This window comes from Trachymyrmex septentrionalis, unplaced genomic scaffold, assembly GCF_001594115.1.
Source record: "Trachymyrmex septentrionalis isolate Tsep2-gDNA-1 unplaced genomic scaffold, Tsep1.0 scaffold202, whole genome shotgun sequence".
In the NCBI taxonomy this organism is placed as follows: domain Eukaryota; kingdom Metazoa; phylum Arthropoda; class Insecta; order Hymenoptera; family Formicidae; genus Trachymyrmex; species Trachymyrmex septentrionalis.
In genome coordinates, this window is record NW_017305203.1 from 368,766 (window position 1) to 381,747 (window position 12,982).

Genomic DNA, 12,982 nt, shown 5'->3' on the forward strand with positions numbered 1-12,982 from the left:
TTGGAAAGGGTATTGATAAGTCACTAGAAGAAACAGGGCTTTCTGGTGATATCGCTGTTTTTCCCAGTTGCTTTCCTAACTTTCTCTCTGCCCCGAGCTACGGCAGGCTCCGGGAGTTGGCTATCTATTTTCTCAGGTGATCCGTGCCGCCACGCCAGCCAATCGCGCTCGAAGAAACCGTTACGAGTTTCCGTTGTGTATGCGTGTTTGAACGATCTAGTGCACATTTGTCATCTGCGTGCCGTGAACCACTCCCGTGTGCGGTGTTACCCGTGTTTTCGCGATCCTCGGTAAGTTGTGCACGGAACTCAGGGCGGACTGCGCCTTTGCGAGGTACGCGACCGAAGGAGACGGATTAGACGAGCAGGTGACGACGATGGCAGGTCACACGAGGTCACCCAAGCGGCGGTCGCGTGCATCGAAATCGCGAGAATAAAGAATGCCGAATATGTCGACCGCGACAATTTCGTAGCAAAAAAAGCGAATGGAATGCCGTCCGTCTCCTAGAGTTCGGTCGTCGGTCGTATTATTCGAGATCCCGCCCGTTGACCTTTATATCGAACAACGCGCCGAATTGCAATGCAATCGCGATTTTAACATTCCTCTATTCGCTAGGGACCGATAATAATTGTGATAACCTGCTCCTATGTTAATTTCTACGCCAGTATAGATTAACTTTAATCTCGGTTTAACTTACTTTTTATCTTCTTTTTGTCTTAAGAAACAGGAAAAGATAAAAAAAAAATAAGTGAAACCGAGATTAGAATTAATCTACATCGGTAAAAATGGACATCAGTCCAGAATTAAGGCTGATTACGGCTCGTTGCTATGCTAGCGTCTTGTTATTGCATCATTTGATATTGCTAAAATATGATAATACTTCAACACCTAATCTATTGTTCTATGCCTTCCAGTTAAAGCAAACTGAGCAACATGGCTGTTAATGTGTACGCTACAAACATGACATCGGACAATCTCAGTCGCCACGACATGCTGGCGTGGGTGAACGACTGTCTACAATCTTCGTTTACCAAGATCGAAGAGCTCTGCACTGGAGCTGTCTATTGTCAGTTTATGGACATGCTCTTCCCAGGCAGTGTACCTTTGAAAAGGGTCAAGTTCAAGACCAATCTGGAGCATGAGTATATACAGAATTTTAAAATTCTCCAAGGCGGCTTCAAAAAGATGAATGTGGATAAGGTAAGAAACTTCTGCTTTCTCCTTTCACTAGCTCTAACAAAATTGCTTTAAAAATAGGTCTATTTGCGTTGCTTGATCTTTAGGTACTTAGCATCTTTGCTTTTTCTCTCTTCAATACCTTTTAACATATATTTATTTTATTTTGAATACAAAAATTTTTGGAAGATTTTAAGCAACGCAAACAGACCTAATATGTGACAAGAGACTTATCCATAAAATGATTAAAATCCATAAAGATGATTTTAGACAAATATATAAAAGGTAAGCTGTTGTGATACGCGCGATATAAACTGCGATGTTACTTCAAGATCGCATTGCCCCGCATGTAATAGAATAACTTTGTGCAAGGCTCTGGATGAAATCATAATGATACGACCATGGAAATGGTTCAGGTAATACCAGTGGACAAGCTGATAAAAGGGCGCTTTCAAGATAACTTTGAGTTTCTACAGTGGTTCAAAAAGTTTTTTGACGCAAATTACGACGGACGTGAATATGACGCTTACGACGCGCGCGGTTGCATACCGCTAGGTTCTGGCGTGGATGGAACGCACACTTTATCGAATCCTCAGTTGGTACCTTTGCCACCACAATCGAAACAGCCGCAAATGCAACAAAGACATATACAGCAACGTAACATCGTCCCGCGGCAGCAACAGGGTATTGTTGCAGTCTCGATTTTACATGGCCGCTTCTTGCATGTGTTGTATGTTTAGATAATGATATTTTTGCAAGAGCGATACTACACGTGTATAGGCACATGCACATGCAATTTATAGTGCAATATTATATCTCAATTTATTTAAGCCACGTTATTTTAAACCTGTGTGCATAAACATGTTACAAGCTGTTTTTACAATGTTACATGCAAACACGCACACTTCATGTTACATGCACTCTTTAGTTTTACATGTCATTCAGATTTGAAAATATAATGCAAAAATATAATCTATAGAAGATGTACAGAAATATGTTGCATATATTTTAATTTAAATGTAAATTATTGATACATAGCGTTGAAATAATTTTTTTTCCTCTCTCTCTCTCTCTCTATATATATATATATATATATATGTATGTATATACATACATACATACATACATAAATACATACATACATAAATACATACATACATAAATACATACATACAAGGTGAATCTTAATCGTTATACCAACCGTTTTATCATGGGAGATGAATATTTTACTTTCTCTTTTCAATTGCAGTCGGTAATTCATCTCCCATAGTAAAAAAGTTGTTGGTATAGTTATTATGATTCACCATGTATTATTATGGCTGGTATTCATTCTCCATTTATCACAAGATCGTCTTAAGTAATATATTAAGACGCTAATACGATTCTGATTGATTCATGATATCTGGAGACTGTACTTAAAACAGTCTTTAATATAAGAATCGATTATAAGTACTAGCTTATGTATAATATATAGATACATAGAAGTATGCATAGATCAGGTTGTTTCACATTTTATCCTGATTTTGTACAGAGCGATAGGAAGAGTTCCAGGAGTGTTTATTTTAAATAATGTCGTAAAGGAAATTATTTTCTAATATTAAAATCGATTGATTTTAATATAGAACCGTGTTTATTAGAGATTCGTGTATATTTAATTTTGTTTTATTTTCTTTTGTTGCACACGTCTTCCACTCCTCCTTTGCAGATTGTGCCAATTGATAGGCTGGTGAAAGGCAGGTTCCAAGACAACTTTGAATTTTTGCAATGGTTCAAGAAATTCTTTGATGCAAACTACTCGGGAGCAGAGCCGTATGATGCGCTTGCTATGCGAGGAGGAGAGCCTATGGGTAGTGGCGGAAATAATGCACCTCGTGGTGGTTCTAACGCGAAACGTACTTCTCCACGTGACACAATAAGTTCGACTAAACCGGCTCCTCGTACTACTGGTACATCATTTAATAACTTTACTCTTTGATGCAAAAAATTTTGAATTTTAACATCATTAAAAAGAATGGAATCTCATAATATGAAGAGAGAATAGGTTTTTTTATAAATACAATTTGAAACTTGTACGTTAACACAGATTTTATACTAATCAATAATTGATATTGACTTGATTGCTTGATTATCCTTTGATACATGAAAATCTGATTGACCTTATATAGCAGGCAAGGTAAATATTACAGAATAAATACAAAGTCTGTAGGGGGATTAAATGATCTGACAAATCCATCTTGTAATTTTATAATAAGAGATCCGTGATATCAATTGACGTACTTTTCCTTGTATAAATATTTCAACAGGAGTTTCAATTATGGATTATATATAATATCCCTCAATAACTTGAAATAAAATTTGCCTTTAGGTGAGGGACATCCATCTACCATGCGTGCAGATAGTACAAACTCTTTAGGTGAAATTTAATATCTCTTTTTGTTTTTACTCTCGTTACTTGTATTTTGCTTCTCTAGCTCCGTACATGTTTTAATACTGAGGTATATGAGGAAAGTATAGAGTAAATTATGTGTGTGTAGTTTTTGTATTCATTGATTAAAATATTTGAATGAGTTTTATTAATACTGATTATCACAATTTATGAAAAAAATTTATTCTTTTTATTAAGTTATTAAGATACAAGAAAATTTGAAAAGTGACACATAATTAAGAATGAGATGTGTAACACAATATATTGTTCCCTCACTTTAATACAAGTACTATAATTTCCACTAACTTATGATAATCGTCTATGTCACTACTACTCTATAATGATTGTCACTATCAAAATTTACACTATATTATTATACAAATTAATAAGAGTGGATCACATTTCTTAGCACTTGCCTTGCAATTTTCTTTTATTATAAATAAGATATAAAGAATTTATTTCTATATACGTATATATATATTTCTGTAAAATTTATTTATTACGATTGTAAAATACACATCGTGCATGATTTTGAACTGTATTTCTGCATGCCTTGTTTTGCTTGCACAAAAAGCATGTATATTTTTATATATTTAAATAGCTTTCTTAATTTTTGAATAAATCATAAAAAAAATATTCTAATTTATGTTACAGAAGTATAAATACTTACTTATTATTTTAAGATACTATTTTAAAGTAATGTATTTTTATTCTTTATCTAGTAAATAAAGTTCAGCAGCCGTATCGTGCGCCTCCCAAAAACACAGTTGGCAATCGTGGCGATAACGGAAAAGTTGAGGAACTTAGTGCACAGGTATTGTATAACATCATATTTTTTTCAATAGACTTAAATATTTTTTATGTATCTTTTAACAAAAATTAATGAAATATCTTATTAGAAATTAAATGCTTATAACGATTGAAGTTGAATCTTTAATACTTAAATAATTTAATGTAAATATATATTTACTACATATGTACATGCATATATATATATATATATACATGTACCATATTTGTAGTCATTCGAATTGCGCGCCGAATTGGTTTTTCGGACTTATAAACGCAATTAAACTATTGTAATAATAATTTGATGCTCAATCAGGCATTATATTAGAAAGATATTAATGTGCTAAAAAACTGTAAATGATTATAAATTATGTCAAATGATTATAAATATAATATATATGCATGTATGTATATATATAATTTACATGAATTATTTAAGCATTAAAGATCCAGCTTCGACCGTTATAAACATTTGATTTCTAGTATTGATTGTATTCTTACATATGCGGTCTAAACTAAAGATTCTTAATATTGAAATATTTTAGTTGGTTGAACTGAAAATGTCAGTCGAAGGTCTGGAAAAGGAGAGAGATTTCTATTTTGGAAAATTACGTGACATAGAAGTCATGTGCCAAGACTGTGACAACGGCGGCGATCCTCCACCTATTGTACAGAAAATTTTAGAAGTTCTTTATGCAACAGAGGTAATTTAGATTGATATAATAATTCTGCAATTCTAAGAATTCCCTTGAATAAATGCTTTAATTTCTATTCGTCTTTTTTCAGGATGGTTTTGCACCACCTGAGGAATTGGAAGGTGATGGACTTGCGCCTGACGACGAGGAAGAATATTAACCTTTTTTATTTACGGATGTAATCGAAATGAACAACAGCAAATTATCCAAGTGCGTTTCAGTTTATCATGCCTGTGAGCCAGTATCATTACCCCTTGCATAATTATTACATAAGCTATTTTACATGAGCAAATTCAATATTCCCGTTTTTGCGCGGATTGTGCATACATTTTGTTAATAAAGTTCACTGAAATCATTAAGATTCGCACAACATTAGAATAGATTTAAGTTGAGTAGTGCACTTGAATAACTTGTTCTTTATTGGCCGTTGCTAAACGAGGGAAAGAAATGGAGAAAATTAGAGGAAAAAAATCAACTAGTAATCTATCACAAATTATTGCAATTCCTTATAGCGTTAAAATGATAGAGTTCCGAAGATCAATGGCTCTCGAATTGCCTCAAAAATTTATGTGGATACCGATGCCTATTAATGTTATCTGCATCCGTACTGTTACGTAGCGACTTACGTTAACTACACATTTTTTTAATGCGTGAGTGTTTTGTTTGTAATTGTATTAAGTTTGATTGATAATGAATCACGAAGCCCCCATCAATAATTTTGCCTTTTGAAATCTATAGTCATCTAAAACATTAGATCTATTGAGAAGTTCAAACAAAAACTGCTCAATTTGTTCCACTCGTTTTCTATGTGCAATATGACCGATGCATTCAATAGTTTCATGTGAAATACTAGATTTTCATCGTCAGCAAAATAATTTGGATATACATAATATTAATAATATTAAAAATTCAATTCCGCTTTGATATTCTATCTGCGTCTTACCAACATAGAAACTACTGCATAACATATTTGTAAGAACATAAACACCACGCGCATATAGTCCAGATATTTTGATTTCAATAAATTAAATGTGTGCGCTTCGTGAAGGCAGATTGCGAGACAAAATGGTACGCTTATGCGATTACTGACTTACAAAGATATGAAAAACTTGAAGTTAGAGCTGATATTGAAAGATTCATCTATTAATGTTTATCCCGTACAAATCGATTTTAGAAAAGAACCGATCATGTTTGCATCTCCATGACAGTCTCTCGGGATATAAGAATGGCCTTAAAACGCGGTGAATTTGAGATTCCGGTATAATACTCAGAATCGCACGAATAAACGCGAAATGTTTTTTTTTACAATTATATCGTACAGGCACCGTGAATTATGATGCTGCTATATCTCATTTTCGTTAAAAAAAAAAAAGAGTAAAATTCATACGTTCCGAGAGCAGAGGAATGAGAGGGACAACGAGCAAAAGAGTTACGGCATGTAGACGTTTTGCAAACGCTTACGTGTTTTTGACATGTGTGTGTGCTTTCAATATTATATTGGTTTCGACAGTCGAGATCAACATTGATTGTAGATGCGTCATAATCGAATTAATTTAAGCGAGAAGCGTCGTGACATAATTATCTAGAATGTAATTTGCATTACGTGCTACGTCTTTACTAAGTTCTAGCAAAAAAGAATACAGTTTAGCTTGCGCTCTAGCTGTTCATTCGCTCTGTATGCGCGCATATGTGCTTCAAAATTTAAAATTTTAATGCCGATATAATAAACGTTTAATAAAATCGACTCGATTGTTTTCGAATCCTCGAATGTATTCGAATATTTCGATATATTTGATACGCAGTGAAAATAACCTATGTAATTATAATTTTTTAATTGAAATTCGCGAGAGAAGGTCATACGAGAAAGAAAGAGAGAAAAGCCTTGAATGCTAAATTGCGATCGTGTAATTATCTAGTAGAATTAGAACCTTATAAGAAACAAAACTGTCTATCAGATATTACAAATTATCCGTTGTAAAAAATTAATTTTGATGTAATAAATGGGGCATAATTTTTTTTCATGTATTATTGCAAGATGTATATTAGAGGTATAAAGTATATATGTTAATAGCGATAAACAATGTGATTGTAAATCTCGTAATTAGCCAAGGGAAAAAAATTCATGAAGATGTGCTTCAAAGATTCACGAACAGTACTTGAAAAATTTTTATATTTAAATATTGCTAATAATAAGTATGAATATATTTTAACTTAATAATTTTTCCGCATTGATCATATGAAAAATTTATGATACTCTTCTGTCAGTAGATTTAAGATGAAATCTCATTTTCTTTTTTTAGCTACGGCAGATGCATTTCTTCGTACTGTTTTGATAGAAATATATTTTGTGGTGCATTTTTCTAATTAGTTCGCGTGTAATTTGGCGAGGAGATGCATCATGTTGCAGGCTTGATTTTCTTCTCTGAAATTTAAGTTCCAAAAATCACTATGGGCCCTTATATGTAAGGCGCCACTTACATGCTCTTAATTGTTGTTACGTTACTGTCCGTGAAACTTCTGCTTTCCCAATTCGTGCTCAACATCTCGCAGTCACGAAAGTGTCGGCTTGTTCGCGCGTGTTTGAGTATACAGCAGAAGTACAGCTTCCACGACAATCTCACAGAACATCGTTTCTAAGATATTGCAGCACGTGATTGCGACAAAGATCACAATTAGCAGTGGTAGCAACAATAGTTCTCTATCCAGTCTTTGTATTTGCAACGAGAGGTAATTAAAGTTAAAGGTTATAGACAGACAGATTGCAAAAATCATGCTTTGTATCCTCTGAAGAAACTTATCAATAACTGGTGGAAAAATTCTCTATTATTCTGTGCTTCAAACAGATTGTTATGCAATGTATTAAGAAAGATTATATGTATCAATTTTTATATAACTGAAAAAATCGATTATTTAATTAAGATTTTCCGTGATTTGATAAATAGCATTGAAATCAACTGGAGATTTATATATTGACCAGTGTATGATGCTATTTCAAAATCTGCCCTTTCTGACCCAAACATAAACATTCGATCGAATTATCTGTAAATTATCTGGTAAATTCAACGGTATGTTTTAACAAATAATTTAAAACGAATTCCATCGAATCAGTAATTTATCAACGGAGAAGAAATAAATGGTTTGCACCTATACGATTAATTTTAATTTTTATTATTTGTTTCTCTCTTAATTGTTGCGTTTGCACAAAAATTCGTCACTGTTATCAATTAATGATCAAATATTATAATATTTAATGCAATAAGAGAATGCCTTAGAAGATGCTTATAAATAATTTTTGCATAATTTTTTCTTTTAAAAATACGCTATTTATAAGATACACTTCGAAGAATAATAACCGATTTTATACTGTTATACATAATTTGTAGCAATCGGAATAGCTCCGTCCAAAGATCTGTTGAAATAGCATGGCTTCACATTCTTTCCAATTACTCACACGTATATGCAGACACGCTCACTTATATATTGGCAAAAAATCACCTTTTTCTGTTACATGTTTCTCTGTTATGTTGTCGATATAAGCAACACAAAGTTTGACGGTCAAGAAGACTGCTACACAAATCAAACGAAAACACACAATAAATGCCGAAAGAGACAAACATTAAGATAACGAAATGACTTGTACGAGTTAGTAAAAGTAGCGATAGAATTAGATTTTTATTAGACAGCACACAGACAATTCTTGGTTATCTCTCGGTAATGTAAACTTACTGTTGCTTAAGATATTATTCGATCATACTCTTCTTCTGTTGAAACTTTAAATTAAGGAGAGTACAACCAAAGAAAATTTTATGAACACTGTACAAAATGTTACATTACTAATGATATGTTTCTAATTTTTAAATTTTGCCCTCTAATCTCTCAACATTAAAAACTAGAGCGAATAGCTCCGAAAAACTTTAATTGCGCCTATTAATAATATTGACACTTCGCTAATCTAAAGTATTCTAAAGTTGAAGTTATGTTACATCACATTAATTGATTTAAAAATTTAATTATCGGTCAATCAAATTATTATATATTCATTAATAAATCCATTTAATTATTTTATATCCATTAGTCAATCCACACAATAAATTTTATATTATGAAGATTCAATACCAGAATTCAGAACAAATTGAAATTACGTAATTAAATACATCAACGTGCTTGTTTTAACGCACACATAATTTCCTAAATGCTTTTACCATTTTTCGTGACAAATTATTATATAATAATCTATTAATATATCGCGATCAGTCCATTTAACATTGATTTGACATGCGAGAGGAAAACATTAAATTGTCATTATCTGATAAATCACAAAATTTTGTATGCGGGAACATTTTCTTTGATAAAACTTAGTAATTTATTTATATATCATGTGTCGTGCAGCACTTTTCTGATGGGATTTTTAAAATTGTAGATGTGCTCAATCTCAGTAAAAATTGAATTAAATTAAATTCTATCATGAATACTTAGCAAAGATTATCTTCGTCTATAAGTTTGCAAAAAATTTTATCGCATTTCTGTAAATAAATCGATGCAGATAAATAAAAATATCTATCTGCGTCTATATTATTAAGCTATATCTTAAAGTTGGAAACATTATATAAAGTAATTTAAATTTCAACTTAATTATTTTTAAGTTTATTTTCTTTTCAATATATTTGAAAATAAAAAATTGATTTTGTTATAATCTTGTAACATAATCTTATAACTATATTTTATAATTTCTTGGAGATTACAAGAATTTCTGGATATCTTATACAAATTGTATACAAAATATATGTTTAAGCGAATGTAACTGCTTCAACAGAAATTGCACGCGTAGATTAATGCCGTGTAATAAAATCCGTAAAACTTTTAGATATATTTCAGTGAGACACTAAAATCGTTTGTGATTATATACATATATTGTGTTTTGCCATGAAAATAAGTCGTTATTTCTTTCGGCGTTCCACTCTGATAAACTAAGATTATGCCTTCCCGATAATATTATAATTTATTATATATATTATAATTTATTATTATCGCTTTCTTCATTGTCTATTTTGCATTTCTGAGTCATTAGGGCTTAACTTAAATTATTAAGATTTAACGGAAGAAATTTTTATTCATGCATTTCTGATCGCGAACTATCGTCAACAGATTGATCTCCGTATATACATAAGCATTATTCGAGTAAGCATTTACATTTTGTATATATATCTTTATTCAATATTTGCTTAGATGATAAAAATAAACGATCTATAATATTAAAAGTTACATCAATCTGTTATCGACAATCTCTGAATAAATATACTTTTATGTTTTCCGCCTCATAAAAGAAAAATTTATTTATAATAGAAAAAAAACCTTTTCTTGAATAATGATCGACTTATTTTCGCATATTATCCTATTTTTTGTTATATGCTCCAACAATTGTAATTTCTGATATTTCTTTTTTAAAGAAATCCGACGTTGTCGTAATCTTACTTTCGCCTTGGAATCAAATTAATAATTAAGGGTTCCTACAGACGTGCGACTTTGTAGCCCCATAATCGGAAAGCATCGACCCGTTCATACAGAGTTAAGGAGAAAAGTGTCGTGAATTTCAAAACAAACTACAAAGTCGCTTGTCTATAACAATCCTAAAGTGAACAAACCGTTTATGCGATTTTAAATGTCTTTCTAAGCATTGCCGGCTTCGACTGTGCAATTGTATTACACACTTATATGGTGCATTCGGGAAGAAGCTATTAGCTTCTGTCATTCTATCATCACTGTTTATTAGTAACAATGTAAAACAAAGATAGAATGATACAAATAGCATCTTCTCGCACCTACAGTCCCTTCGTTCATCTGTGCGACGTGGAAGGGTCGAAGTTGACTCAGTATCTGTAGAGGCGCTTCGTCAAATCCCCATTTCTATTTTGAGTGCATTGTCCTGATCATTCTTTTGTTACATCTTCGAGGTTCGAGGTGGCCAATGCATTGCATTCCAAGATTTTACGATTTATTCGATTTCGAAGATTATCCAGCGATCCAGTACCAACCAGTCAGGTTACAGAACCAGTAATAAGAAGAAAGGAAGAAGTCTTTCTAGACATTGATTTACTTCCGATACGGCAAGTTCATCAAAGTAAGCATATTAAAATTATATTTGTTAAGAAATATATCCGGATAAACGTCCGATTGATCGAGTAAATTATTGTTCACTCGTATCGTTTATAGACAGTCGACGAGACGCCACAAGAGGATTGTTTTTCGATAGAATTGAGATTGTTGCAATCATGTTACAAAGCAAATTAATAAGTCAGACAATACTAAAACATACGGATTATTTTCTGTCACTCGTGGAGAAGTGTATAGAATGGAGTCTGCCCGAACAGAATAGCGAAGGTGCGATTTACGAATCAATTATATTTTTTCGTCATTTTAACGATAAATGATGAAAAATATGTACTTTTCTCAACGACTGAATTGGATCTATATTTCAGATGAGAAAGAATCGGGAACAACGGAACTCGTGAGACCATTGCCATGGCTCTTATTCTTGCCGTGCTTAATGATATTACGTTTAATCAGAGTGATAGTTAATATAGGTGCTTTCTTGTTCAATTATCCTAAAATCACATCAAGTGAAATGGTATGCTATCTTCACAGTTTTAATATTCATATTGCTTAATCTTTACAATACAAAGTAAAATTTGATGCTTTATCCATCCAAACATATGGATCACTAGAATCCGTCTGTTTCAAAATAGTTCAAAAAATTTCTAAAATTCACCAACATACTTTCAAAATAAATAATTTAACTTCCTAAAATAAATATTAAAACTTTATTTTGAAAAATAAAATGTAGTATAATTTATTGAAAGATTCAAAGAAACTTGTAGGAACAAGAATCACTTGATCATTAGTGACCCGACCTTGTTTGGTAAGGGTTAATAAAAACTGTTAATTTCGAAAGAAAGTAATCAACAAAAACACTAAAAGTATTTAAAATGTTTATGGTTTAAAACATCTTTGCAAAACAAATTTTAATAATAAAATATTTCAATTTTAAACGTTTAAAATGTTTTAAATCCAAACACATAGTGTTTTATTTATTAAAAAAGTTTAATAACTCAAACATCTTTTAAGTGTTAAAAAAATTAAGATAAGAGTAAAACATTTTAATACTAAAATTAAACACTTATAAGTCCAAATTTTACAACACATTGATTTTTCCGTTATAAAATAAATATTTTCATAAAAAGTTATTTTATTTTTTGTTTTATTTCATTCGCGGTCAATTATTTTTTCTTTATTATTCAATTTATTATTATTTATTAAACACTTTTTCAGATAAAATTCGTGCAAAAACGTCGTAGGTATCTGCATGATGCAATGAAAAATGACAAGAAAGAAAGGTATAAGGTAAGATGTGCATTTTTTGCCAGTAGCGAATGCAACAATAAAGATAATAAAATTAACACGATAATAGTTTTGATGATGGGTATAGGACAAAAGATCGTCAATGAACGAGGTTCAATGAAGAAGGCCCTGATCAGGTCTATTTGTCTGACTTTGTCGAGCTTATCCTGCCTAAATATATCCAAACCTCCGTCACTACCGCCTAAAATTTATATTAATAGCAACCTCGATTTCGATCCAATAAATAAAATGGTATCTTATCCTGTGCAAACGTAAATCACATGTATCCAATTGTACAATTACTTGAAGATGTTATGATCCATCCATTCGAGTATTTCATTCAAGTGTTTTTTTACTGACATATTTTTTATAAATTTCTCTGAATTTCTTGGAGTGAAATTATCTCACTCCAAAAGAGTTAAAATACTGTGCCACTATTAAAAAAGAATGAAAACATTGCTTTCTTGAATAAGAATGGCAAATTTTCACTCTTTTTTTTTTT

General features: G+C 31.7%; 2 protein-coding genes across 9 annotated transcripts; both read left to right on the top strand.

Moving 5' to 3' along the window:
* The first annotated feature begins 146 nt into the window (after window positions 1–146).
* Window positions 147–7,007, top strand: LOC108747908 (microtubule-associated protein RP/EB family member 1). 8 transcript variants are annotated; one of them, XM_018485809.1, is made up of 8 exons: window positions 147–290; window positions 915–1,200; window positions 1,593–1,841; window positions 2,882–3,122; window positions 3,542–3,589; window positions 4,324–4,415; window positions 4,936–5,094; window positions 5,177–7,007. In XM_018485809.1, exons 2-8 carry the CDS (start codon window positions 934–936, stop codon window positions 5,243–5,245), a joined length of 1,125 nt encoding a protein of 374 aa, XP_018341311.1. In that variant the 5' UTR covers window positions 147–290; window positions 915–933; the 3' UTR covers window positions 5,246–7,007. The 8 variants fall into 8 exon arrangements, with proteins under 8 accessions (XP_018341311.1, XP_018341304.1, XP_018341309.1 ...); XM_018485802.1 differs by lacking the exon at window positions 1,593–1,841 and having other exon boundaries at window positions 147–291; window positions 914–1,200; XM_018485805.1 differs by lacking the exons at window positions 147–290; window positions 1,593–1,841 and adding an exon at window positions 316–333.
* Window positions 7,008–7,533: 526 nt separating this feature from the next.
* LOC108747890 lies at window positions 7,534–12,756 on the top strand. Its single transcript, XM_018485778.1, has 6 exons — window positions 7,534–7,547; window positions 7,678–7,812; window positions 11,037–11,203; window positions 11,296–11,463; window positions 11,562–11,710; window positions 12,412–12,756. Exons 1-6 carry the CDS (start codon window positions 7,534–7,536, stop codon window positions 12,754–12,756), a joined length of 978 nt encoding a protein of 325 aa, XP_018341280.1.
* Window positions 12,757–12,982: the final 226 nt, after the last annotated feature.

What these genes read in the sequence shown, in the direction of transcription:
- LOC108747890 (XM_018485778.1), top strand. An exon ending in CTTTGTATTTGCAACGAGAG is followed by an intron (nt 7,813 to 11,036) that starts GTAATTAAAGTT and finishes TACATCTTCGAG; the next exon opens with GTTCGAGGTGGCCAATGCAT. An exon ending in GCCCGAACAGAATAGCGAAG is followed by an intron (nt 11,464 to 11,561) that starts GTGCGATTTACG and finishes TCTATATTTCAG; the next exon opens with ATGAGAAAGAATCGGGAACA.
- LOC108747908 (XM_018485809.1), top strand. Translation starts at nt 934, where the DNA reads ATGGCTGTTAATGTGTACGCTACAAACATGACATCGGACAATCTCAGT. An exon ending in AAAAGATGAATGTGGATAAG is followed by an intron (nt 1,201 to 1,592) that starts GTAAGAAACTTC and finishes GAAATGGTTCAG; the next exon opens with GTAATACCAGTGGACAAGCT. An exon ending in ATATACAGCAACGTAACATC is followed by an intron (nt 1,842 to 2,881) that starts GTCCCGCGGCAG and finishes CCTCCTTTGCAG; the next exon opens with ATTGTGCCAATTGATAGGCT.